This window comes from Oncorhynchus mykiss, chromosome 6 (genome assembly GCF_013265735.2).
Source record: "Oncorhynchus mykiss isolate Arlee chromosome 6, USDA_OmykA_1.1, whole genome shotgun sequence".
In the NCBI taxonomy this organism is placed as follows: Eukaryota; Metazoa; Chordata; class Actinopteri; order Salmoniformes; family Salmonidae; genus Oncorhynchus; species Oncorhynchus mykiss.
This window is the reverse complement of record NC_048570.1, coordinates 6,929,503-6,956,981: the sequence shown is the minus strand read 5'-3', so window position 1 is coordinate 6,956,981 and position 27,479 is coordinate 6,929,503. Positions and strand designations below refer to the sequence as shown.

The 27,479-nt window shown below is 41.8% G+C and overlaps 2 protein-coding genes across 2 annotated transcripts; both read right to left on the bottom strand.

Moving 5' to 3' along the window:
* Positions 1 to 6,732: 6,732 nt before the first annotated feature.
* On the bottom strand, positions 6,733 to 8,966 carry LOC118964794 (vicilin-like seed storage protein At2g18540). Its single transcript, XM_036979159.1, has 2 exons — positions 7,868 to 8,966; positions 6,733 to 7,283 (listed from the first exon to the last, which is right to left on the bottom strand). Exons 1-2 carry the CDS (start codon positions 8,874 to 8,876, stop codon positions 6,733 to 6,735), a joined length of 1,560 nt encoding a protein of 519 aa, XP_036835054.1. The 5' UTR covers positions 8,877 to 8,966.
* Positions 8,967 to 21,410: 12,444 nt separating this feature from the next.
* LOC118964819 (trichohyalin-like) lies at positions 21,411 to 23,368 on the bottom strand. Its single transcript, XM_036979303.1, has 2 exons — positions 22,655 to 23,368; positions 21,411 to 22,070 (listed from the first exon to the last, which is right to left on the bottom strand). Exons 1-2 carry the CDS (start codon positions 23,316 to 23,318, stop codon positions 21,520 to 21,522), a joined length of 1,215 nt encoding a protein of 404 aa, XP_036835198.1. The 5' UTR covers positions 23,319 to 23,368; the 3' UTR covers positions 21,411 to 21,519.
* Positions 23,369 to 27,479: the final 4,111 nt, after the last annotated feature.

Here is a 27,479-nt window from a genome sequence, read left to right as displayed (position 1 = left end):
AGAGTGTCCTCAACAAGTTCAACCTGTTAAGTTTACACCATTTCATTCTGTCCTCAAACTGCTGATTGGTATTCAAGATAACATGCAACATAGCACCACCACCGTTGAAGGTTTTCATCAACCTCTTAAATAGCAGTGTTCCAAGATCCTCCACCAGGGGTGACTGTAGTATCCTCAAACGGACAGAAAGGAGACACAAGAAGGCCCCCACACTCATTTTAGATCCCAAGGGGACTTTATTTTCATACTGGATGCTCTCACCCTCATCACTATCTCCTTTGTCATCTTCCATTCATGGCATTTCAACAGTAAAACAGAGGGGCACATCACACTCATGTCTTTTTTTGGAACTCAAACCACACACACACACACACACACACACACAATTATAGCATCTTGTTTACATTTCTCACATTGTAGGCGTCCAGCTGAGGCCCTGGATGGACCATATTGCAATGAGATGGGCACAGGGGTATGTTCAGTTGATGACGGGAGTTTACATACACCTTAGCCAAATACATTTAAACAGAGTTTTTCACAATTCCTGACATTTAATCCAAGTAAAGATTCCCTGTCTTAGGTCAGTTAGGATCACCACTTTCTTTTAAGAGTGTGAATTGTCAGAATAATAGGACAGAGAATTATTTATTTCAGCTTTTATTTCTTTCATTACATTACATTACTAGTAGGTCAGAAGTTTAAATACACTCAATTTGTATTTGGTAGCATTCCCTTTAAATTGTTTAACTTGTGTCAAACGTTTCGGGTAGCCTTCCACAAGCTTCCCACAATAAATTCGGTGAATTTTAGAAAAAAAATTGTTTCATCAGACCAGAGGACATTGCTCCAAAAAGTACGATCTTTGTCTACATGTGCAGTTGCAAACCGTTGTCTGGCTTTTCTATGGTGGTTTTGGAGCAGTGGCTTCTTCCTTGCTGAGGGCCTTTCAGGTTATGTCGATATTGGACTCGTTTTACTGTGGATAAAGATATTGTTGTACCTGTTTCCTCCAGCTACGTCACAAGGTCCTCTGCTGTTGTTCTGGGATTGATTTGCACTTTTTGCACCAAAGTACGTTCATCTCTAGGAGACAGAACACGTCTCCTTCCTGAGCGGTATGACAGCTGCGTGGTCCCATGGTGTTTATACTTGTGTACTATTGTTTGTACAGATGAATGTGGTACCTTCAGGCGTTTAGAACTTGCTCCCAAGGATGAACCAGATTTGTGGGGGTCTACAATTTTTTTCCTGAGGTCTTGGCTGATTTCATTTGATTTTCCCATGACGTCAAGCAAAGAGGCACTGAGTTTTAAGGTAGGCCTTGAAATACATCCACAGGTACTGTTAGAGTTGCGTCAATTCGAATCTGGTATCAGGATAAATATGACATTGAGTCACCGATTGTATACTATGTATTTTTTATTAGCTAAGCAATAAGTGGTAAATGCAATTTTCGTATATACGGGCTCTCTGTCCCACCTCGCAGGGCAAACAGAGAACTGACTTGTTCCTGACAAAGATATTATAATATACTCTTGACAGAAGTAGTTCCTGCTTCCGAGCGGCCTGTCAGAGTAGAGACTGGGCGTGGTTTAAACTCACCCAGCCTATCGTTGATTGTTGGCGCAAAGACTGGGCGTGGTTTAAACTCACCCAGCCTATCGTTGATTGTATGCGCAAGAGCTGGTCCCAGCCTCCTTGGCGCTTCAGCGGTCAGTCGTTGTAGTTGTGTAGAATATCTATGCGCTCACACACTCAATACAGTTATCTCACACCTGGCTCCTGTTATCTAACAAAAGACTGTTTGTTCTCCCAACACTACGTTCTGAATGTGCCCCCACAACTCATTGCACAGTTCCTGTCTTCATGTTATCCTGTATTTTTCCATCACGAGAAAGGCCTTAACAATGTCTCAAGTCAGCTATGTTGCATAACACATATACCCACACAAGCCAACAGCAAATAGTATTCCATCACATATGATATGGTAAGGGCTATAGTGTGTAACACAGAACCTCACAGTACACATCCAATTGCCTCAAATGATGTCAATTAGCCTATCAGAAGCTTCTAAAGCCATGACATCATTTTCTGGAATTTTCCAAGCTGTTTAAATGCAATATTCAACTTAGTTTATGTAAACTTCTGGCCCACTGAAATTGTGATACAGTTAATCATAAGTGAAATAATCTGTCTGAACATTTTTTGGGGAACAAAGTAGATGTCCTAGATGTCGAGTTGTGGAGTGGTTAAAAAATGAGTTTTAATGACTCCAACCTAAGTGTATTTAGACTTCTGACTTCAACTGTATGTACAGTCCTTTCTAGTGTGGCGGCAAATTAGTTGAACAGGAGAAGAGGATGAGGTTGGTGGTGGAGGAAGAGCAGTGGGGGTGGTGGGTAGAACAGCTGCAGTGACGTTGATTGGTTGCTCTGGCTCATCACTTGTTGACTAAAATAAAGAAAGATTTAGACATTTGTTGGACATTGCCATAGTTCAACAGCTGAAAAGCCTTCATTAACATACTCCCAGAGATAGAAAGACATCCAGTATTCAATGAATGAAGGAGGTGTGGTGGTGGTAGGGATGGTAGGTGTGATAGGTGTGGGGATGGTAGCGATGGTAGGTGTAATGGTAAGTGGAGTGGTTGTAGGTGTGGTGATGGTAGGTGTGGTGATTGTAGGTGTGGTGACGGTAGGTATGGTAGGTGTGATTATGGTAGATGTGATGATGGTAGGTGTGGTGATGGTAGGTGAGGTGATGGTAAGTGTAGTGATGGTAGGTGTGGTGATTGTAGGTGTGGTGACGGTAGATGTTGTGAAGGTAGGTATGGTAGGTGTGGTTATGGTAGATGTGATGATGGTAGGTGTGGTGAAGTAATTATGGTATGGTTTTTGTGGTGAGATAGGTGTGGTGATGGTAGGTGTATGGATGGTAGGTATGGTGGGTGTGGTGATGGTAAGTGTATTTATGTTAGGTGTGATAGTTTTGGTAGGTAGGTAGGTAGGTAGGTTTGGTGATGGTACGTGAGGTAGCTGTGGTTATGGTGGGTGTGGTGATGGTAGGTGTGGTGATGATAGGTGTGGTGATGGATGGTTTGGTGAAGGTAGGTATGGTAGGTGTGTTAGGTTTTGTGATGTAGGTGTGAGAGAAGTGGTGATGGTAGGTAAGTTTGGTAGGTTTGGTGATGATAGATATGGTAGGTATGGTGATTATAGGTGTGGTAGTTTGGGTAGGTAGTTGTGGTAGGTGTGGTAGGTAGGTTTGGTGATGGTAAGTTTGATGATAAAAGATGTGATAGTTGTAGGTGGATTGTAGGTGTGTTAATGTTAGGTGTGATAGTTGTGGTAGGCCGATGTGGTAGTTGTGGTAGGTAGGTTTGGTAGTTGTGTTTGGTAGGTGTGGCAGTTTTGGTAGTTGTGGTACATATGTGTGGTGGTTGTGTTAGGTAGGTTTGGTGATGGTAGGTTTTGTAGTTGTGGTGATGATAGGTGTGGCAGTTGTGTTAGTTTTGGTAGGTTGGTGTGGTGGTTGTGGTGATTAGGGTTGGAAGGTATCCAGATTTTCATATTGTCATACCATCCTTCTCTCATACCGGGATTTACAGTATTACCGGCATAGCACATGAGGGGGTGCTAAAAACACAAGAAAAACCTATTGCCCTCTATTTCCAGAATGCTAACAAATTAGCACTAACTGATAGCAAATTCCCAAAGACGCTGTTAGCTAAATGCTAACAACTGAAAACGAACAAACTAATTGCAAAGCAGTGGAGGCTGCTGAGGGAAGACAGCTCATAATAATGTCTGGAATGAAGTCAACTGAGTGGTATCAAACACATGGAAACATCTTTAATGTGGTTGATCCCACTCCATTGACTCCATTCCAACTATTATTATGAGCCGTTGTCTCCTCAGCAGCTTCCACTGTTGCAAAGAAAGGCAAATCCAGCTCATAAAGTGATGTAAGGGATAATCAACGAGGGACTATGAGTTCTATGGTAAATAATGAACACTGTGGAACTGACCTTCCATGGACTTGCATTATTTTCCAGAGAACCAAAAAGCCCTGAGTTGATTATCCCTTTTATACCATGGCTATAATTTAACACATTTGCCGGTAGAAATGTGTTCAACATCCATTGAAGTAGCTAGCAAGTTTACTAGATAGCTACAGTAGTTGCCTTGGTAACAAACAGACATACTTGTTAGTTTAGAGAACCAAACCATCAGTCCTAGATTGCTATTATGAAAACCTAATTCAACAACACCAATAATGTTTTCAATTTGACTTCAATTGTAATGTCCAAAAGTCCAAACGTAATTACCGTGGATTGGAGGGAAGAGGTCTGTGAACCAGTATCAGTTTGTTGTATTCATAAACGTGGAAGCTACTGAAGTTTTAGGGAAGCATTTTTCAGGTAAAGTCCATTCAAATTAATTAAAAATACAAAAAGTTATTTATATTTATTAGTGGGATGAGGTTCCTGAACCAATGACAGTTGTTTGTATTCATTAAAGTAATATGGGGTGGAATCTATTGACGTTTTAAGAAAGTATCTTTAATGTAAAGTCAATTTAAGTTGGTAGAATATCACCAAAGTCAAGAAATACAAAAGTAATAGCTATTAATTGGAGGGATGACGTCCCTGAACCAATAACAGTTGGTTGTTTTCATGAAAGTCTAATGGGGTGGAAGATATTGATTTTGAGATTTGTATACTGTAGATAAGAAAGTAATACTAAGTGTATGTTGTGTAGTAAGCTGTTAGGAGCCCATGTGCCTCACCCTAATAATGTTGTCCCTTTCCCCTCTCATAACTTAGCCTACTGCTCTGACTTGATGGTGCACATGTAGACTATAGCCTGTTTTAGAGAAATGTAATCATCAAATATTGTAAGAGCTTTCATTGTCTGCTTATATGCAGTTATGACTTGGTGTACAGGGAGAATACTGTAAGAATGGCCCATGTTCAAAATTATGTCGCTGTACATTTCAAAAGTGCTGAACAAATGGTTATATTGACGACGTCCATCCTAGCTCTCTCATTGTCTTAATCTAAATTACAGATATCCTGTAGTCCACTCGTTGTCCCCTTGTGCCATAGTTTGTACATCTCAATTGTCAGTAGAAACCACATTTGTTTAAGCAAGTCAGCCATATCAGCTATGTTTTTTAAAAAGGATTCTCTCCATGGTGCTGAAAAGAAAGCTCTGCTGTTGGGACAGCTTTATGTCGACCCTAACAGTTTGTGGGCACCGTTTGTTAAAGTTATAGTGCAATTAATGTATTGTTTAGTGTTGTGTTGTGTAGTGGCTTTGCTGGCATTCATCTAAAACATTTTGGGGGAGTTTTCCCCACCAAGATGTACATGCTGCAATCACCACTGGGTGGGTGAATTATAACACACCAACCCTGTTACCTATAGATAGACAGTCTAGAAATGTTTAAACTATTTACATGTGTTTGGTAAGCTTGCATTCCATTCCCCCTGTCACATGGGGATCTATGGTCGATTCTAGATGAAATAGTCAACTCTGTTACAGTCAACCCTGTCACTTTATTTGGCACTTAATAGGCACTTACTATAGTATGTATTTGTTACTTTGAGATGGAAAAACATGTTTTGTATTAAGTTGAACATGTGCTCTTTATGACAGAATGTTAGAATTAGGTGAAATATAAAGTTACACCCCCCAAAAGGTGCTCAATTGGTGGAATGACCCGAGTACTGAACTGGAGGTGGGAGAGCTAACGATGCGTCTACTGTTGCTCTCTCCTCAGATTCTTAGAGAAGCTATTTCAATCTGATATTACTCCTATGGTCTAAAATAGATGTGTATAGAGGACTCCTCTGTAATATAACATGTCACACATTGTATCAAACTGATGGAATGTTAGGTGTCTCATTGAAAGTCTAACATCTACCATGACTACTGGATGTTTCAATTCTAATAAATAACAAAACAATCCACACCGTAACAACAACATTGCTTTTTTACTAAATGCTTTTATTAAAGAGTAAAACTTTGCTAACAAAAATGACATCATCAAACATCACTGGCCTGACTTGAGAAGCTCTGCCCGGGGATGGAGCCAGCAACTTAGCTGCTACCGGTCCGGTCCAGGCTACCTGCAGACCTCCTCCCAGACCTCCTTTTCAGAACCTCCCCTTAACAGGAGAGGTGGTGGAAATGATCAGAGTTGCATTCAACTTGAATAAAGATGAGAAACTCTGGTCTGTGGAGCCACTGGTCTGAGGGGAGGACTTCTGTTGAAACTATTTCCATTTTTGGGATATTTTCTAGGACTGTAGAGGTGGTAAGCAGAGATGAATTTAACTAGGATACAGATGAGAGTCTCTGTTCTTGGGAGGAGGGTCACTGACCTTCGATGGTTTGTTGCCTGATAAAGAGGATACTTGCTGGCTTGAGGAGACTATAATGTTTTGAGGAGGACATGTGGCTCGATGACTTAAAGAGGAGGAGGAATTATTGGGCGACACTTTTAATTACCAACGTAACCTCAGTGGAACTGTGGCTTCATCGAGTTCCAGCTCTAGGCAGACAGCACGTCAGGGAGGCTGTAAGACATCACAGAGACAGGTAAGTATCTATATATTTACATGTGTGTTGCATGTACACTAAACCCTCACATTTGGATAATGTCACTTTTTAAAGTGATGACATGTATATTAACAGTGTAAAACATGAATAGATATTTAAACATTCTTTACCTCATCCTAATTTTCTTCCAGATGCTTGGCTTTTTCTTTGTCTTGGATATTCGCTCTGATGTTTCAACCTCTTCTGGAGCTTCTAGCTTCTGGCTGTCTGGCCCCCCCTGATGGTTCTCTGGCCCCTCCTGCTGGTTCTCTGAACTCCCCTCCTGGTTCTCTGCCCATGCCTGTTGCCTCCTTGGCCTTTCCTGGTGGCCATCAGCAGATCCAGTGGGCTCTTGGCTTACTTGTTGGCCTGTGGCCCAGCAGGGCAACTCCTGACCGTGGTTGTAATCGTGGCTGTGTTGGGTGGTTAGACACCGGTTGTTGATTTGAGCATCAGCCTCCAGATTCATCTGCTCCAGGTAGTTTTCCTTCATCCTCTCCCTCTCCTCCTTCAGTTGTTGATGAGTCTGTTTTTTAAGCAGAGACCGCTCTCTCCACTGCTTATTGAAATCCTCCATCTTCTTCCTTCTCTCCTCAGCCTTCAGCAGCTCCTTCCTCTTCTCCCTCTCTCTCTCTGCCCGGGTCATGGTGGATGTTAGCCTTGTGTGTCCAGGGATGGCTGGGAGGGGAGAAGAAGTAGAGTTTACATTCAACTTAGTGGATCTGGTATCAACTTAAATGTAATGGACACAGGGAATGAAGAATAGAAAACACAATTGGATCTCAATTATTCTTTACTCTTTTCAGTTGAGCAAGGCATGGAATTTGTCAATAAAGTGCAATAATCCCCATCCCGAATTGACCTGGCCCTAAGTTGAACATGAGTCCAGAATGGCACCTATTCTTTGTATAGTGCCAGGGCATATGTGATCGCTTAGCGCCGCATGGCCACTAGTAGCCCCCGGATCCCCCCAAAACACGTTTTTGTGTGTGTGTTTTTAGGAACTCTTTCTGGGTCTCTACTTAGTCTTGAGAGTTAGACTAGTAGATGACACAAGGTACCATTTAAAAACGTGGTTGTTATCAGCAGTATTTTTCTTGTTATGTCAGTCAGTCACTCAATGAGCCATGTCAGCTAACATATTCTTTGGACAGTAGTTTTATATTGAAACAATGATGCAACATGATGACTGGTGTGGAACTTATGTGTGTAGAGGAGACTAAAGAGGATGATGTCATAAGTAGAGGGAAAACAGGTCTTACCTATGTGGACGATCTTATGGCCCTCCTCAGCCTCTCTCTGATACGTTCTCTCTATCTTTCTGAGGTTCCTCTTCTCCCATTTTTTATTCACCCAGCCCACGGTTCTCCTTCGGATACTTTTATCGGGTGGGAGAATGTCCTCCTTGTCATCTTCCTTCTCCTCCTCCTCTAAGTCACCCCTCTTGTACTCAAGGATCTCCCTTCTTTCCTCTTCCACCATCTCCTCTCTTTTTTTTGCCTGTATTATTTCTTCTCTCTCTCTGATTAAAGATAAAAGGCATTTAATGGCTTTCTTTCTCTCCTCCTCTCTCTCTTCCTCTCTCTGCCTCTCCTCCTCTCTTAGTCTCAACATTTCTTTCTGTCTAGCAATTTCAATCTCTCGTTTTTTATCCTGCTCCTCTTGTTGTCTTGCCCTCTCCTGTTTTCTTTCCATCTCCAGCCGTCTTTCCTCCTTCTCCCTCCTGATTTGTTGTCCTCTTTCTATGTGTTCTCGTTCCCCCTTCAACACTTCTAACCTCCTCTCTTTACGCCTATTGAAGACTTCCCGTGCTTTTGCTTTAACATTAACTACTACATGTTTCTTCATGCTTACTTCCTTTCCTCTCTCTTCTCTTTCCCTGTACTCTTCCTCTGCTTCCTTAATCACTTCCTGCTTTTCTTCCATCTCTCTCTCCTGTTCTATCTCCAGTTCATTCTGTCCCTCAATTTCCCCCAAAATATTTTTCTGCCCTTCCTTTCTTCTTCCTGCTTCCTCCCTTTCTCTCATAATCATCTTTTCTTTCTCCATCTCTTTCTGTTGCTGATCTTTTAATTCCATCTCTCTCCGATTGTCATTGTCTTTCTCCCTTTCTTTCTCCTTCTCCTTTTGTTTCTGTCTCTCCTCTTGTTGTTGTCGTCTGTGTATCTCTTCTATCTCTCTCTGTCTCTTGTTCTCCCTCTCTCTTCCCTCCTCCATGTCAATTTGCTTCTGTTTCCATATATTTTCTTCTTCTTGATCTCTCTCAAACATTATCTTTCTCTCCACTTGTTGTTGTCGTCTTTCTTTCTCTCCAATCTCTCTCTGTCTCTCTTTCTCTTCGATCGCTCTCTGTCTCTCTTCTTCTCTTTCTTCCTCTTCCATCTCTATTTGCTTCTGTTGACATCTTTCTTCATCATTCTCTCTTTTGATCTCTCTCTGTCTCTCTTCTTCTCTTTCTTCCTCTTCCATCTCTATTTGCTTCTGTTTAAATAGTTGTTCTTCATTCTCTCTTTCAATCTCTTTCTGTCTCTCTTCTTCTCTTTCTTTCTCTTCCATCTCTATTTTCTTCTGTTTACATCTTTCTTCTTCATTCTCTCTTTCAATCTCTTTCTGTCTCTCTTCTTCTCTTCCGATATGTTTTTGTCTCTTTTCCATGATCTTTCTTTTGATCTCTCTCTGTCTCTCTTTCTCCTTCTCTTGTACTTCCTCTTCCATCTCTTTTTGCTTCTGTTTACACATTTCTTCATCATTCTCTCTTTTGATCTCTCTCTGTCTCTCTTCTTCTCTTTCTTCCACTTCCATCTCTATTTGCTTCTGTTTAAATAGTTGTTCTTCATTCTCTCTTTCAATCTCTTTCTGTCTCACTTCTCTTTCCATGTTTTTCTGTCTCTTCTCCATTCTCTTTCTTTTGATCTCTCTCTGTCTCTCTTTCTCCCTCTCTCGTTCTTCCTCTTCCATCTCTATTTGCTTCTGTTTACATCTTTCTTCTTCGTGCTCTCTTTCAATCTCTTTCTGTCTCTCTTCTTTTCTTTCGATATGTTTTTGTCTCTTTTCCATTATCTTTCTTTTGATCTCTCTCTGTCTCTTCTCCCTCTCTCGTTCTTCCTCTTCCATCTCTATTTGCTTCTGTTTACATCTTTCTTCTTCGTGCTCTCTTTCAATCTCTCTCTGTCTCTCTTCTTCTCTTTCTTTCTCTTCCATCTCTATTTTCTTCTGTTTACATCTTTCTTCTTCGTGCTCTCTTTCAATCTCTTTCTGTCTCTCTTCTTCTCTTTCGATATGTTTTTGTCTCTTTTCCATTCTCTTCCTTTTGATCTCTCTCTGTCTCTCTTTCTCCCTCTCTCTTTCTTCCTCTTCCATCTCTATTTGCTTCTGTTTACATCTTTCTTCTTCAATCTCTCTTTCAATCTCTCTCTGTCTCTCTTCTTCTCTTTCCATAATTTTCTGTCTCTTCTCCATTCTCTTCCTTTTGATCTCTCTCTGTCTCTCTTTCTCCCTTTCTCGTTCTTCCTCTTCCATCTCTATTTGCTTCTGTTTACATCTTTCTTCTTCAATCTCTCTTTCAATCTCTCTCTGTCTCTCTTCTTCTCTTTCCATAATTTTCTGTCTCTTCTCCATTCTCTTCCTTTTGATCTGTCTCTGTCTCTCTTTCTCCCTCTCTCTTTCTTCCTCTTCCATCTCTATGTGCTTCTGTTTGCGTCTCTCCTCTTCTTCTTCTCTCTCCATCTCCTTCTTCTTCTCATCTTCTTCTTGTCTCTGTTTTGGTATTTTCTCCATTCTCTTTCTTTCTACCTCTTTCTGTTTGTTGTGCTCACCATCCATCTTCTCCTCCATGTCCATTTGGTTCTGTTTCCATTTATATTTGTCTGTTTCCATATTTTCTAATTCTATCTGCTGTTCCTTGATTTTCTTGAAGACTTCCTCCAATTCAGACGTCTTTTTGTCATTGATGAGGGCTGTCTCCATCTCCATCTCTCTCTCCACTCTATTTTTCAACTCCTCTTCACTTCGTCTCCAATCATTTTCTCTCTCTCTGTCTCTATCAAATGTTCTCTCTGGTTCAGTCTCGTCTTTCAATCTAATCTCTTCTTTCATTCTCACAACCTCTCTGTCTAACACTAGTACATTTTGGTTAACCTGTTTCACTCTCTCATTCTGTCTTCTAAACGCTTCTTTCGCTCTTTCAAATTTGATTTTGTATTGAATCTCTTTTGTTGTCATATCTTCTTTCAGTCTCTCAACCTCTCTCTCTAACTCTTTTACCTTTTCGTTAACCAGTTTGACTTTCTCATTCTCTGCAATACGCATGTCTCTTTCTCTTTCAAATATGATTTCCTTCTCAATCTCTTTCAATCTCTCAATCTCTCGTTCTAACGCTTTTATCGTTTCTTCTGCCTGTTCCACTTTCTTCTTCATTTCTTGTCTTTCCAATTCTGCTTTTCTCTTCCTTTCCATCTCCCTTTCTCTCTCTTTTTCTCTCTCTCTTTCCCTCTCTCTTCCTGTCTCAATAGGTTTGTTGTTCCAGGCCAGTCTTGGTCGCTGATCCTCCATGACTTTCTGCCATAGCCTCAATCTCTCAATCTCTTGCTTCATTTTAAAAGGTTAAATTAGTGATAATCTATTACCAAGACATACTTTCAAAAGATTTGCAGAGAACGATACACAGAAATATAACCTAGAGCTAGGTAATTGAATCAAACACTGGACAACATCAATAGCAGGGTCATTTTGATCAATTCATCTGGACAATTCATTGTCAATTAATGTATTATCATGGTTTGAAAAAATTATGAGACATTTTATGGAATCAATTATGTCCAAAATGTGTTCAAATACAAACACACAACCTTCTTGCTCATTCAGTTAGGGGTTTGAGAAATTCCTGTTACAATTTGTGTGATGTTACAACAATGTTGCCTCTGATGTTTATGCTTGTAGAAATTACTTCTACAAATGATGCTTCACTAATGCAACTGTTTACAACCTTCACAGATACAGTTATCAACAACAACAACAGTAATGACGTTAATAAGGAAGTGGATATTCAACCGGCAGAAGAAAGGCATAGGGGTTGAGATAAATGAAGGTTAGGTTCAGGACCTAGGGTTGGGTTAAGGTAAAGGTTAGGTATAGTTTCAGTGAGGTTAAGGTAAGGGTTAAGGAAAGGAATAAAAGTTAACATTGGGTTAGCGTACCGCTGTCTGCCACTATTCATTTTCAGCTGGGTAAATATACACTGCCTTTTAATAATAACAATGACATGTCTTACGTGGGCCAGTTGTAGGTCCACCATCAGTAGATCCAGCAGTTGTTTGAGTCTGTGGATCTCCTGCAGTTTTCTCTGGTGCTCCATTGCTTCTGTGGCTCTCTCTGCTTCCCTCTGTCTCGCTGCTTCCCTCTCTCTCTCTGCCTCCCTCTGTCTCTCTGCTTCTCTCTGTCTCTCTGCTTCTCTCTGTCTCTCTGCTTCTCTCTGTCTCTCTGTTTCTCTCTGTCTTTCTGCATCTCTCTGGCTCTCTGCCTCCCTCTGACTCTCTGCCTCCCTCTGGCTCTCTGCCTCCCTCTGGCTCTCTGCCTCCCTCAGTCTCAGGATCTCAGCCTTCCACTCTTCCATGATACCCCTTTCTACTCTTCTTCTCCTCCTTTCATCTTTTAAAAGGGCTCGGAGATGGTCTGTCTCAAACTGTAATTGTTCAATGATCTTGTCCTTCTCCGTTCCACCATTCCTCTTCTTCTTTTCCTCCTCCCAGAGGCACACTTGGAGTCTGTCCATCTCCTTCTTCTGATTTCGGATTGTTCGATTCTTCCCCCTCAACTCAAGCATGTGGGCTTCCTTCTCTGTATAGGTCTTCTTCTCTTCTCTCGGGAAGTGAACCTCCATCTCTGCCTGCTTGTAGCTGGGAGCAAAGGAATGTCAACACATTATTTAGGAAGTGAACTCAGACAATTTACTACAATATTAAAATAATAATTCAACTTCTGCTCAATTTAACTGTCTTTAATAACACAAATCACACAACTGTGACTTACAGTACGTGAATGTGATGAGTTGACTGTCCATGATGGCCAGAGGTGGGTAATGTGTCACTCTGGTCCAGGGCGTTACGTACAGCTTGCAGACACTGAGCCTTCCTTCAGCAAGCCGCACATAATGCCCTGGACCAGAGCTAGGTTATGTGATGAATGACTTACAGACTGTTCCACATGATAGGAGGGGGTAAGAAGACAGTCCCAGTAGGAGACGGAGATCGTCCAGAAGAAGAAGAGGTGTCCATCTCCTCAGAGACTGCAGGAAAGGTCTACAAGTTTTATTTCTGGAAAATAAAGAGATGCCTTCATTTAGCAACAATCTGTGTTTCTATGTTTCTGTCACTAGATGATGCCATTGTACACAACATTTACTCACCAGGTCAGTGAATTCAGAAACAGTCTTCAGAGTTGAGTCCTCAAGCTCTAGCCTACAACCCATCATGCATCAGCACAACTAATATAATAATACCTCATCACAACTTCATAATCACAGTACACCTGGATTGTGTTCACAAAGTGTTTCAGGGTAGGAGTGCTGATCTAGGATCAGGTCGACCTCCTGTCCATCAAAACGTATTCAGTTTAATTTAAAAGACCTAACTGATTATTGATCAGCACTCCTTCTATGAGACTTTGTGAATATGAGCCTATGTGAAAGAACCTTTCTGGCATATGCTGGCTAGACAGTACACAGACAATTCAGATAGTCCGACAGACAGACAGAAGAGTAGATACAGATGGAGTGATTGATAGCAACAGAAATAACGAAGCGGATGGTTAATGTATTGTAAACTTTTGTAAATATTTGACTCACCTCAAATCACACGTGTCAAACCTCAGTTTTAGTGTTGAACCGAATAATATCCTCGGCATTAACTTTCTCTGGTCTGGAGCTGTATTGTTGCGTCATTTGGAACGCTTGAGCGTCATAATCCGTTCACCGCGCCTGCTTGATTGACAGCTAGGGGTTCTCCTGCGCATCAGTGTCCAAAAGTCGATAATGTTTAGCTACTCATAATTGATAAAGTCATTTATAACTATTTTCACTTGACTTTTATTTCGTGTATTTTTGCCTAAGGTTATTTGGAATTATATGTTGTGTGATTTGTCTTTGTATGGGCCTAAAGTTCAATGAAATACAAACAGCAACCATAGCCTACAAACATTTCCCACACAAATACAAATGTGGGTGTTTAGTGAGAACACAAAATAATAACATTACAGCCATAACTGTACAAACAAACATACAATCACAACTCTCTCCCCACTATTTATTATTTCTGCAGTGAGGATTCACCCCCTTTAGATAATGGTGTTGTAATTTATCTACAGAAAAACGTTGTTCTGATCTCAACAAGCAGTAGTAGCAGTTTGCAAATCATAGAGCCAGATGAATGGCTCTTTCACCGATGCAATTCGGTTCCCGAGGTTCAACAAAAAGATCCGTTCAAAAAGAGCCGTTCGTTCGTGAACGACACATCATTACACTGTAGTTCTCCACCATTTCGTAACGTGAGCTGGAGGAGCGTTCGTCCAACTTCTCATCCAAGTAAATGGCAGCGGCGCATCATCCATCCGATGAACTCCCAAGGGACTGGGAGGATAGTTCACGATGCAACAAGCGTTTGGGGAGGACATTCATTGTAACGCAATGACTGTTTTTAAATTCTTGAGGGACTCTTGTTCCAGGGGAAATCTCAGCAGCGATGTCTCTGCTGTGCGTCAGAGGTGGGATCTTTTCCTTCTTCACTCTGCTTATTATTCTATACATATCGGTCACAATAATGACATTGCACTCAGGAAAGTTGTCTGTAGGCTATTGGGGAGATGCGCATAGCCCGTTGAGTTGTCACGTTCCAGTCCAAACATGACCTGGGATGTGAGAAGGGAGCTATTCTATAACACATGTAGATGACATGTTGTCTTTATATGTAGATTATATTTTGGTTTTATATTTCATATTTGATTGAAGATTAGGCCTATGACTTTTGATTCCACTTTGGGTACCTTGCACCATATTGTCCTCTCTTGCTATATCTTAAACTTTATGCCCTTGTGCAGATCTTCTCTCTAAACAATATTCATTATAGTTTGAATGAGTTGAGTAAACTACACTGTTGTTAGCTTCTCAGTCTGTACTGTACTGTCCCTGGAAGACTCTCCACATAGTTCACCTAGATCCAGTCCACTTTGTACCACTGGTCAACTAATCATCCAAACCTCTGATTAGTGAATCAGGTGTGCTGGTGGTGGAATACATGATATGAACTGGTTAGGGGACAGGTTTGAGAAGGGAAAGACTAAATGGACTTTTCTGACCAGCATCCCATTGACAGCCCATCTGGCCAAAACTTAAAAAGGACTCTAACCTTAACCCTAACATTAACCAAACCCTTAAGCCTTAAAGGTAGTCTCATCAGTCATCAGACTGTAGTTTCTCCCTGTATGTCCAGTAAACCTCCTCTCATCATGGGTGTGATTCAGACTGTAGTTTCTCCCTGTGTGTCCAGTAAACCTCCTCTCATCATGGGTGTGATTCAGACTGTAGTTTCTCCCTGTGTGTCCAGTAAACCTCCTCTCATCATGGGTGTGATTCAGACTGTAGTTTCTCCCTGTGTGTCCAGTAAACCTCCTCTCATGATGGGTGGGATTCAGGCTGAAGCTGGAGAGGCCAGTAGCAACCACCCTGACCACTTTATTACTAGTTGGGGCTGGATAGTATCTCTAGAGTTACAGTAAGGCATTTCCATGTAAAATGAATGTCTATTAGGTATTGGTTGTGAAATTGTTAGATATTACTTGTTAGATATTGCTGTACTTTCAGAACTAGAAGCACAAGCATTTCGCTACAGTCGCAATAACATTTGCTAACCATGTGTTGTGAAGAGTAAAATTTGATTTGATTTGAGCACCAACGCATCGTTCATAGGAGCATGTGTAATTGGGTGTCAAATGAAATCTAAGAGTGTATATTTTTGGTAAATGTAATTCTAGATACATTTTTCAACCAGTGAAGGCTTTGATTTCTGGGTCAACAGATGGAAAAGGGATCTTAGAAAACATCACCAGAAAAAGTCTAAAAAGGTCCAATATCCAATATCAGAACTACATAAAAACAGAATCATGTTGACATAAAGACCCCTGACTACTAATATCAACACTTACATTTGGTTTTGGAGAAATCATTAACCTTCTTTAAGTTTCAGAAATATTACCTTGTGCCTTGTAATTCCGTTACCAAAAACCCACATAACTTCAAGATATTTTCACATTTGTCATTGTGAGGAGGGGGATAATGAAAGTTCACAGAAGTAATGGTGGGGCTAACAATTAGTTCTAGTGATTTTTCTGATGTATATTTTTTGCGTGAATTATTAAGTGATTAAAACTCGTAATTCCGTTACCAAAATGCTAGTGGAATTACCAAGAAATCTGTAACCGAATTACTGCAACTGAATTGGCTGAAATGGGAAATCATAATAGTCACAAACCACAATTGGGTCACCTGGTACTGTCCTCCTTTCCACTGGCATATTGTTCAGCTCATAACAGTTTTCTTTCTCTTCTCTGGTGGTCAAATGAACAGTGTTAAAACATTCTGTCTGGACAATCTCTCTCTGCATGCTGAGAGTGTTTGGTGCATGCTGGGAATTGTATGAGTGAGTGTTGTGTAGAGTTACATATCCTGCTTTTTCTTTTACATGTATTTTTCTTGGTGGTGTCTTTTTTCTCTTCCTATGCATCATTGAGGTTATCAGTATTTTTATTTAGTTGTTGTGGTAGAATTAAGTACATTGTTTTTCGTGTTGAAATTGGCTTTGGCGGGGGTGGCGACCCACATGGGGATGCCGTCCCTGTCACTTCAGCACGGCTTCAGGTGTGTTACTGAAGCTACTGTCACTGTGGAGGAGATTCTGGTCGCCGTAGGAGAGAAGGTGGGATATGAGAATGTTGCTTATGCGTCACGGATGAATAAAGGGGTGGTGGTTTTGCTTAAAGAAGAGAGTCTTGTAGATCGTATGGTTGAGCATGGCGTACTTCTTAAAGAAGAGAGTCTTGTAGATCGTATGGTTGAGCATGGTGTACTTCTTAAAGAAGAGAGTCTTGTAGATCGTATGGTTGAGCATGGTGTACTTCTTAAAGAAGAGAGTCTTGTAGATCGTATGGTTGAGCATGGTGTACTTCTTAAAGAAGAGAGTCTTGTAGATCGTATGGTTGAGCATGGCGTACTTCTTAAAGAAGAGAGTCTTGTAGATCGTATGGTTGAGCATGGCGTACTTCTTAAAGGAATGTTTATTCAAGTTACGGCGCTTTTCTCTCCGTCATCAAGGGTAACGATTTCGAATGTACCGCCGTTTATACCCAATGAGCTGTTGGAGCATCCCTCAGAACTCACCACATTCTGAGGGTGCCACTGGTGGCACAAGCATGTCAGAGCTAACCTTTGGAGAAGAAATGTGCTTCTAGTTCTGACAATGCAGTAATAACCAACAAGTAATCTAACTAACAATTCCAAAACTACTGTCTTGTACACAGTGTAAGGGGATAAAGAATATGTACATAAGGATATATGAATGAGTGATGGTACAGAGCAGCATAGGCAAGATACAGTAGATGGTATCGAGTACAGTATATACATATGAGATGAGTATGTAAACAAAGTGGCATAGTTAAAGTGGCTAGTGATACATGTATTACATAAGGATACAGTCGATGATATAGTACAGTATATACGTATGCATATGAGATGAATAATGTAGGGTAAGTAACATTATATAAGGTAGCATTGTTTAAAGTGGCTAGTGATATATTTACATAATTTCCCATCAATTCCCATTATTAAAGTGGCTGGAGTTGAGTCAGTGTCAGTGTGTTGGCAGCAGCCACTCAATGTTAGTGGTGGCTGTTTAACAGTCTGATGGCCTTGAGATAGAAGCTGTTTTTCAGTCTCTCGGTCCCAGCTTTGATGCACCTGTACTGACCTCGCCTTCTGGATGATCGCGGGGTGAACAGGCAGTGGCTCGGGTGGTTGATGTCCTTGATGATCTTTATGGCCTTCCTGTGACATCGGGTGGTGTAGGTGTCCTGGAGGGCAGGTAGTTTGCCCCCGGTGATGCGTTGTGCAGACCTCACTACCCTCTGGAGAGCCTTACGGTTGAGGGCGGAGCAGTTGCCGTACCAGGCGGTGATACAGCCCGCCAGGATGCTCTCGATTGTGCATCTGTAGAAGTTTGTGAGTGCTTTTGGTGACAAGCCGAATTTCTTCAGCCTCCTGAGGTTGAAGAGGCGCTGCTGCGCCTTCTTCACAATGCTGTCTGTGTGAGTGGACCAATTCAGTTTGTCTGTGATGTGTATGCCGAGGAACTTAAAACTTGCTACCCTCTCCACTACTGTTCCATCGATGTGGATAGGGGGGTGTTCCCTCTGCTGTTTCCTGAAGTCCACAATCATCTCCTTAGTTTTGTTGACGTTGAGTGTGAGGTTATTTTCCTGACACCACACTCCGAGGGCCCTCACCTCCTCCCTGTAGGCCGTCTCGTCGTTGTTGGTAATCAAGCCTACCACTGTTGTGTCGTCCGCAAACTTGATGATTGAGTTGGAGGCGTGCGTGGCCACGCAGTCGTGGGTGAACAGGGAGTACAGGAGAGGGCTCAGAACGCACCCTTGTGGGGCCCCAGTGTTGAGGATCAGCGGGGAGGAGATGTTGTTGCCTACCCTCACCACCTGGGGGCGGCCCGTCAGGAAGTCCAGTACCCAGTTGCACAGGGCGGGGTCGAGACCCAGGGTCTCGAGCTTGATGACGAGCTTGGAGGGTACTATGGTGTTGAATGCCGAGCTGTAGTCAATGAACAGCATTCTCACATAGGTATTCCTCTTGTCCAGATGGGTTAGGGCAGTGTGCAGTGTGGTTGAGATTGCATCGTCTCTGGACCTATTTGGGCGGTAAGCAAAATGGAGTGGGTCTAGGGTGTCAGGTAGGGTGGAGGTGATATGGTCCTTGACTAGTCTCTCAAAGCACTTCATGATGACGGAAGTGAGTGCTACGGGGCGGTAGTCGTTTAGCTCAGTTACCTTAGCTTTCTTGGGAACAGGAACAATGGTGGCCCTCTTGAAGCATGTGGGAACAGCAGACTGGTATAGGGATTGATTGAATATGTCCGTAAACACACCGGCCAGCTGGTCTGCGCATGATCTGAGGGCGCGGCTGGGGATGCCGTCTGGGCCTGCAGCCTTGCGAGGGTTAACACGTTTAAATGTCTTACTCACCTCGGCTGCAGTGAAGGAGAGACCGCATGTTTTCGTTGCAGGCCGTGTCAGTGGCACTGTATTGTCCTCAAAGCGGGCAAAAAAGTTATTTAGTCTGCCTGGGAGCAGGACATCCTGGTCCGTGACTGGGCTGGATTTCTTCCTGTAGTCCGTGATTGACTGTAGACCCTGCCACATGCCTCTTGTGTCTGAGCCGTTGAATTGAGATTCTACTTTGTCTCTGTACTGACGCTTAGCTTGTTTGATAGCCTTGCGGAGGGAATAGCTGCACTGTTTGTATTCGGTCATGTTACCAGACACCTTGCCCTGATTAAAAGCAGTGGTTCGTGCTTTCAGTTTCACGCGAATGCTGCCATCAATCCACGGTTTCTGGTTAGGGAATGTTTTAATCGTTGCTATGGGAACGACATCTTCAATGCACGTTCTAATGAACTCGCACACCGAATCAGCGTATTCGTCAATGTTGTTGTCTGACGCAATACGAAACATGTCCCAGTCCACGTGATGGAAGCAGTCTTGGAGTGTGGAGTCAGCTTGGTCGGACCAGCGTTGGACAGACCTCAGCGTGGGAGCCTCTTGTTTTAGTTTCTGTCTGTAGGCAGGGATCAACAAAATTGAGTCGTGGTCAGCTTTTCCGAAAGGGGGGCGTGGCAGGGCCTTATATGCGTCGCGGAAGTTAGAGTAACAATGATCCAAGGTCTTTCCACCCCTGGTTGCGCAATCAATATGCTGATAACATTTTGGGAGTCTTGTACATGTAGACTATAGCCTGTTTTAGAGAAATGTAATCATCAAATATTGTAAGAGCTTTCATTGTCTGCTTATATGCAGTTATGACTTGGTGTACAGGGAGAATACTGTAAGAATGGCCCATGTTCAAAATTCTGTCGCTGTACATTTCAAAAGTGCTGAACAAATAGTTATATTGACGACGTCCATCCTAGGTCTCTCATTGTCTTAATCTAAATTACAGATATCCTGTAGTCCACTCGTTGTCCCCTTATGCCATAGTTTGTACATCTCAATTGTCAGTAGAAACCACATTTGTTTAAGCAAGTCAGCCATATCAGCTATGTTTTTTAAAAAGGATTCTCTCCATGGTGCTGAAAAGAAAGCTCTGCTGTTGGGACAGCTTTATGTCGACCCTAACAGTTTGTGGGCACCGTTTGTTAAATTTATAGTGCAATTAATGTATTGTTTAGTGTTGTGTTGTGTAGTGGCTTTGCTGGCATTCATCTAAAACATTTTGGGGGAGTTTTCCCCACCAAGATGTACATGCTGCAATCACCACTGGGTGGGTGAATTATAACACACCAACCCTGTTACCTATAGATAGACAGTCTAGAAATGTTTAAACTATTTACATGTGTTTGGTAAGCTTGCATTCCATTCCCCCTGTCACATGGGGATCTATGGTCGATTCTAGATGAAATAGTCAACTCTGTTACAGTCAACCCTGTCACTTTATTTGGCACTTAATAGGCACTTACTATAGTATGTATTTGTTACTTTGAGATGGAAAAACATGTTTTGTATTAAGTTGAACATGTGCTCTTTATGACAGAATGTTAGAATTAGGTGAAATATAAAGTTACACCCCCCAAAAGGTGCTCAATTGGTGGAATGACCCGAGTACTGAACTGGAGGTGGGAGAGCTAACGATGCGTCTACTGTTGCTCTCTCCTCAGATTCTTAGAGAAGCTATTTCAATCTGATATTACTCCTATGGTCTAAAATAGATGTGTATAGAGGACTCCTCTGTAATATAACATGTCACACATTGTATCAAACTGATGGAATGTTAGGTGTCTCATTGAAAGTCTAACATCTACCATGACTACTGGATGTTTCAATTCTAATAAATAACAAAACAATCCACACCGTAACAACAATATTGCTTTTTTACTAAATGCTTTTATTAAAGAGTAAAACTTTGCAAACAAAAATGACATCATCAAACATCACTGGCCTGACTTGAGCAGCTCTGCCCGGGGATGGAGCCAGCAACTTAGCTGCTACCGGTCCGGTCCAGGCTACCTGCAGACCTCCTCCCAGACCTCCTTTTCAGCACCTCCCCTTAACAGGAGAGGTGGTGGAAATGATCAGAGTTGCATTCAACTTGAATAAAGATGAGAAACTCTGGTCTGTGGAGCCACTGGTCTGAGGGGAGGACTTCTGTTGAAACCATTTCCATTTTTGGGATATTTTCTAGGACTGTAGAGGTGGTAAGCAGAGATGAATTTAACTAGGATACAGATGAGAGTCTCTGTTCTTGGGAGGAGGGTCACTGACCTTCGATGGTTTGTTGCCTGATAAAGAGGATACTTGCTGGCTTGAGGAGACTATAATGTTTTGAGGAGGAAATGTGGCTCGATGACTTAAAGAGGAGGACGAATTATTGGGCGACACTTTTAATTACCAACGTAACCTCAGTGGAACTGTGGCTTCATCGAGTTCCAGCTCTAGGCAGAATGCTGTAAGACATCACAGAGGATAAGTATCTATATATTTACATGTGTGTTGCATGTACACTAAACCCTCACATTTGGATAATGTCACTTTTTAAAGTGATGACATGTATATTAACAGTGTAAAACATGAATAGATGTTTAAACATTCTTTACCTCATCCTAATTTTCTTCCAGATGCTTGGCTTTTTCTTTGTCTTGGATATTCGCTCTGATGTTTCAACCTCTTCTGGAGCTTCTAGCTGCTGGCTGTCTGGCCCCCCCTGATGGTTCTCTGGCCCCTCCTGCTGGTTCTCTGAACTCCCCTCCTGGTTCTCTGCCCATGCCTGTTGCCTCCTTGGCCTTTCCTGGTGGCCATCAGCAGATCCAGTGGGCTCTTGGCTTACTTGTTGGCCTGTGGCCCAGCAGGGCAACTCCTGACCGTGGTTGTAATCGTGGCTGTGTTGGGTGGTTAGACACCGGGTGTTGATTTGAGCATCAGCCTCCAGATTAATCTGCTCCAGGTAGTTTTCCTTCATCCTCTCCCTCTCCTCCTTCAGTTGTTGATGAGTCTGTTTTTTAAGCAGGGACCGCTCTCTCCACTGCTTATTGAAATCCTCCATCTTCTTCCTTCTCTCCTCAGCCTTCAGCAGCTCCTTCCTCTTCTCCCTCTCTCTCTCTGCCCGGGTCATGGTGGATGTTAGCCTTGTGTGTCCAGGGATGGCTGGGAGGGGAGAAGAAGTAGAGTTTACATTCAACTTAGTGGATCTGGTATCAACTTAAATGTAATGGACACAGGGAATGAAGAATAGAAAACACAATTGGATCTCAATTATTCTTTACTCTTTTCAGTTGAGCAAGGCATGGAATTTGTCAATAAAGTGCAATAATCCCCATCCCGAATTGACCTGGCCCTAAGTTGAACATGAGTCCAGAATGGCACCTATTCTTTGTATAGTGCCAGGGCATATGTGATCGCTTAGCGCCGCATGGCCACTAGTAGCCCCCGGATCCCCCCAAAACACGTTTTTGTGTGTGTGTTTTTAGGAACTCTTTCTGGGTCTCTACTTAGTCTTGAGAGTTAGACTAGTAGATGACACAAGGTACCATTTAAAAACGTGGTTGTTATCAGCAGTATTTTTCTTGTTATGTCAGTCAGTCACTCAATGAGCCATGTCAGCTAACATATTCTTTGGACAGTAGTTTTATATTGAAACAATGATGCAACATGATGACTGGTGTGGAACTTATGTGTGTAGAGGAGACTAAAGAGGATGATGTCATAAGTAGAGGGAAAACAGGTCTTACCTATGTGGACGATCTTATGGCCCTCCTCAGCCTCTCTCTGATACGTTCTCTCTATCTTTCTGATGTTCCTCTTCTCCCACTTCTTATTCACCCAGCCCACAGCTCTCCTTCGGATACTTTTATCGGGTGAGAGAATGTCCTCCTTGTCATCTTCCTTCTCCTCCTCCTCTAAGTCACCCCTCTTGTACTCAAGGATCTCCCTTCTTTCCTCTTCCACCATCTCCTCTCTTTTTTTTGCCTGTATTATTTCTTCTCTCTCTCTGATTAAAGATAAATGGGATTTAATGGCTTTCTTTCTCTCCTCCTCTCTCTCTTCCTCTCTCTGCCTCTCCTCCTCTCTTAGTCTCAACATTTCTTTCTGTCTAGCAATTTCAATCTCTCGTTTTTTATCCTGCTCCTCTTGTTGTCTTGCCCTCTCCTGTTTTCTTTCCATCTCCAGCCGTCTTTCCTCCTTCTCCCTCCTGATTTGTTGTCCTCTTTCTATGTGTTCTCGTTCCCCCTTCAACACTTCTAACCTCCTCTCTTTACGCCTATTGAAGACTTCCCGTGCTTTTGCTTTAACATTAACTACTACATGTTTCTTCATGCTTACTTCCTTTCCTCTCTCTTCTCTTTCCCTGTACTCTTCCTCTGCTTCCTTAATCACTTCCTGCTTTTCTTCCATCTCTCTCTCCTGTTCTATCTCCAGTTCATTCTGTCCCTCAATTTCCCCCAAAATATTTGTCTGCCCTTCCTTTCTTCTTCCTGCTTCCTCCCTTTCTCTCATAATCATCTTTTCTTTCTCCATCTCTTTCTGTTGCTGATCTTTTAATTCCATCTCTCTCTGATTGTCATTGTCTTTCTCCCTTTCTTTCTCCTTCTCCATTTGTTTCTGTCTCTCCTCTTGTTGTTGTCGTCTGTGTATCTCTTCTATCTCTCTCTGTCTCTTGTTCTCCCTCTCTCTTCCCTCCTCCATGTCAATTTGCTTCTGTTTCCATATATTTTCTTCTTCTTGATCTCTCTCAAACATTATCTTTCTCTCCACTTGTTGTTGTCGTCTTTCTTTCTCTCCAATCTCTCTCTGTCTCTCTTTCTCTTCGATCGCTCTCTGTCTCTCTTCTTCTCTTTCTTCCTCTTCCATCTCTATTTGCTTCTGTTTAAATAGTTGTTCTTCATTCTCTCTTTCAATCTCTTTCTGTCTCTCTTCTTCTCTTTCTTTCTCTTCCATCTCTATTTTCTTCTGTTTACATCTTTCTTCTTCATTCTCTCTTTCAATCTCTTTCTGTCTCTCTTCTTCTCTTCCGATATGTTTTTGTCTCTTTTCCATTATCTTTCTTTTGATCTCTCTCTGTCTCTCTTTCTCCTTCTCTTGTACTTCCTCTTCCATCTCTTTTTGCTTCTGTTTACACATTTCTTCATCATTCTCTCTTTTGATCTCTTTCTGTCTCACTTCTCTTTCCATGTTTTTCTGTCTCTTCTCCATTCTCTTTCTTTTGATCTCTCTCTGTCTCTCTTTCTCCCTCTCTCGTTCTTCCTCTTCCATCTCTATTTGCTTCTGTTTACATCTTTCTTCTTCGTGCTCTCTTTCAATCTCTTTCTGTCTCTCTTCTTTTCTTTCGATATGTTTTTGTCTCTTTTCCATTATCTTTCTTTTGATCTCTCTCTGTCTCTTCTCCCTCTCTCGTTCTTCCTCTTCCATCTCTATTTGCTTCTGTTTACATCTTTCTTCTTCGTGCTCTCTTTCAATCTCTCTCTGTCTCTCTTCTTCTCTTTCTTTCTCTTCCATCTCTATTTTCTTCTGTTTACATCTTTCTTCTTCGTGCTCTCTTTCAATCTCTCTCTGTCTCTCTTCTTCTCTTTCTTTCTCTTCCATCTCTATTTTCTTCTGTTTACATCTTTCTTCTTCGTGCTCTCTTTCAATCTCTTTCTGTCTCTCTTCTTCTCTTTTGATCTCTTTCTGTCTCTTCTCCATTCTCTTTCTTTTGATCTCTCTCTGTCTCTCTTTCTCCCTCTCTCTTTCTTCCTCTTCCATCTCTATTTGCTTCTGTTTACATCTTTCTTCTTCGTGCTCTCTTTCAATCTCTTTCTGTCTCTCTTCTTCTCTTTCGATATGTTTTTGTCTCTTTTCCATTATCTTTCTTTTGATCTCTCTCTGTCTCTTCTCCCTCTCTCGTTCTTCCTCTTCCATCTCTATTTGCTTCTGTTTACATCTTTCTTCTTCGTGCTCTCTTTCAATCTCTCTCTGTCTCTCTTCTTCTCTTTCTTTCTCTTCCATCTCTATTTTCTTCTGTTTACATCTTTCTTCTTCGTGCTCTCTTTCAATCTCTTTCTGTCTCTCTTCTTCTCTTTCGATATGTTTTTGTCTCTTTTCCATGATCTTTCTTTCAATCTCTCTCTGTCTCTCTTCTTCTCTTTCTTTCTCTTCCATCTCTATTTTCTTCTGTTTACATCTTTCTTCTTCGTGCTCTCTTTCAATCTCTTTCTGTCTCTCTTCTTCTCTTTCGATATGTTTTTGTCTCTTTTCCATGATCTTTCTTTTGATCTGTCTCTGTCTCTCTTTCTCCCTCTCTCTTTCTTCCTCTTCCATCTCTATGTGCTTCTGTTTGCGTCTCTCCTCTTCTTCTTCTCTCTCCATCTCCTTCTTCTTCTCATCTTCTTCTTGTCTCTGTTTTGGTATTTTCTCCATTCTCTTTCTTTCTACCTCTTTCTGTTTGTTGTGCTCACCCTCCATCTTCTCCTCCATGTCCATTTGGTTCTGTTTCCATTTATATTTGTCTGTTTCCATATTTTCTAATTCTATCTGCTGTTCCTTGATTTTCTTGAAGACTTCCTCCAATTCAGACGTCTTTTTGTCATTGATGAGGGCTGTCTCCATCTCCATCTCTCTCTCCACTCTATTTTTCAACTCCTCTTCACTTCGTCTCCAATCATTTTCTCTCTCTCTGTCTCTATCAAATGTTCTCTCTGGTTCAGTCTCGTCTTTCAATCTAATCTCTTCTTTCATTCTCACAACCTCTCTGTCTAACACTAGTACATTTTGGTTAACCTGTTTCACTCTCTCATTCTGTCTTCTAAACGCTTCTTTCGCTCTTTCAAATTTGATTTTGTATTGAATCTCTTTTGTTGTCATATCTTCTTTCAGTCTCTCAACCTCTCTCTCTAACTCTTTTACCTTTTCGTTGACCAGTTTGACTTTCTCATTCTCTGCAATACGCATGTCTCTTTCTCTTTCAAATATGATTTCCTTCTCAATCTCTTTCAATCTCTCAATCTCTCGTTCTAACGCTTTTATCGTTTCTTCTGCCTGTTCCACTTTCTTCTTCATTTCTTGTCTTTCCAATTCTGCTTTTCTCTTCCTTTCCATCTCCCTTTCTCTCTCTTTTTCCCTCTCTCTTCCTGTCTCAATAGGTTTGTTGTTCCAGGCCAGTCTTGGTCGCTGATCCTCCATGACTTTCTGCCATAGCCTCAATCTCTCAATCTCTTGCTTCATTTTAAAAGGTAAAATTAGTGATAATCTATTATCAAGACATACTTTCAAAGGATTTGCAGAGAACGATACACAGAAATACAACCTAGAGCTAGGTAATTGCATCAAACACTGGACAACATCAATAGCAGGGTCATGTTGATCAATTCATCTGGACAATTCATTGTCAATAAATGTATTATCATGGTTTGAAAAAATTATGAGACATTTTATGGAATCAATTATGTCCAAATGTGTACAAATACAAACACACAACCTTCTTGCCCATTCAGTTAGGGGTTTGAGAAATTCCTGTTACAATTTGTGTGATGTTACAACAATGTTGCCTCTGATGTTTATGCTTGTAGAAATTACTCCTACAAATGATGCTTCACTAATGCAACTATTTACAACCTGCACAGATACAGTTATCAACAACAACAACAGTAATGACGTTAATAAGGAAATGGATATTCAACCGGCAGAAGAAAGGCATAGGGGTTGAGATAAATGAAGGTTAGGTTCAGGACCTAGGGTTGGGTTAAGGTAAAGGTTAGGTATAGTTTCAGTGAGGTTAAGGTAAGGGTTAAGGAAAGGAATAAAAGTTAACATTGGGTTAGCGTACCGCTGTCAGCCACTATTCATTTTCAGCTGGGTAAATATACACTGCCTTTTAATAATAACAATGACATGTCTTACGTGGGCCAGTTGTAGGTCCACCATCAGTAAATCCAGCAGTTGTTTTAGTCTGTGGATCTCCTGCAGTTTTCTCTGGTGCTCCATTGCTTCTGTGGCTCTTTCTGCTTCCCTCTGTCTCTCTGCTTCCCTCTGTCTCTCTGCTTCTCTCTGTCTCTCTGCCTCCCTCTGTCTCTCTGCTTCCTTCTGTCTCTCTGCCTCCCTCTGTCTCTCTGCTTCCCTCTGTCTCTCTGCTTCTCTCTGTCTCTCTGCTTCTCTCTGTCTCTCTGCTTCTCTCTGTCTTTCTGAATCTCTCTGGCTCTCTGCCTCCCTCTGGCTCTCTGACTCCCTCTGACTCTCTGCCTCCCTCTGGCTCTCTGCCTCCCTCAGTCTCAGGATCTCAGCCTTCCACTCTTTCATGATACCCCTTTCTACTCTTCTTCTCCTCCTTTCATCTTTTAAAAGGGCTCGGAGATGGTCTGTCTCAGACTGTAATTGTTCAATGATCTTGTCCTTCTCCGTTTCACCATTCCTCTTCTTCTTTTCCTCCTCCCAGAGGCACACTTGGAGTCTGCCCATCTCCTTCTTCTGATTTCGGATCGTTCGATCCTTCCCCATCAACTCAAGCATGTGGGCTTCCTTCTCTGTACAGGTCTTCTTCTCTTCTCTCGGGAAGTAAACCTCCATCTCTGCCTGCTGATAGCT

Bases quoted from the DNA above. Each gene is read 5' to 3' on its own strand.
- LOC118964794 (XM_036979159.1), bottom strand. From the start codon at position 8,876: ATGTTTGAGAGAGATCAAGAAGAAGAAAATATATGGAAACAGAAGCAA. The intron at 7,284-7,867 runs GTAAGACCTGTT...CTCCCCTCCCAG, and splicing joins CCATAAGATCGTCCACATAG to CCATCCCTGGACACACAAGG.
- LOC118964819 (XM_036979303.1), bottom strand. From the start codon at position 23,318: ATGGAAGAAAAGCAGGAAGTGATTAAGGAAGCAGAGGAAGAGTACAGG. The intron at 22,071-22,654 runs GTAAGACCTGTT...CTCCCCTCCCAG, and splicing joins CCATAAGATCGTCCACATAG to CCATCCCTGGACACACAAGG.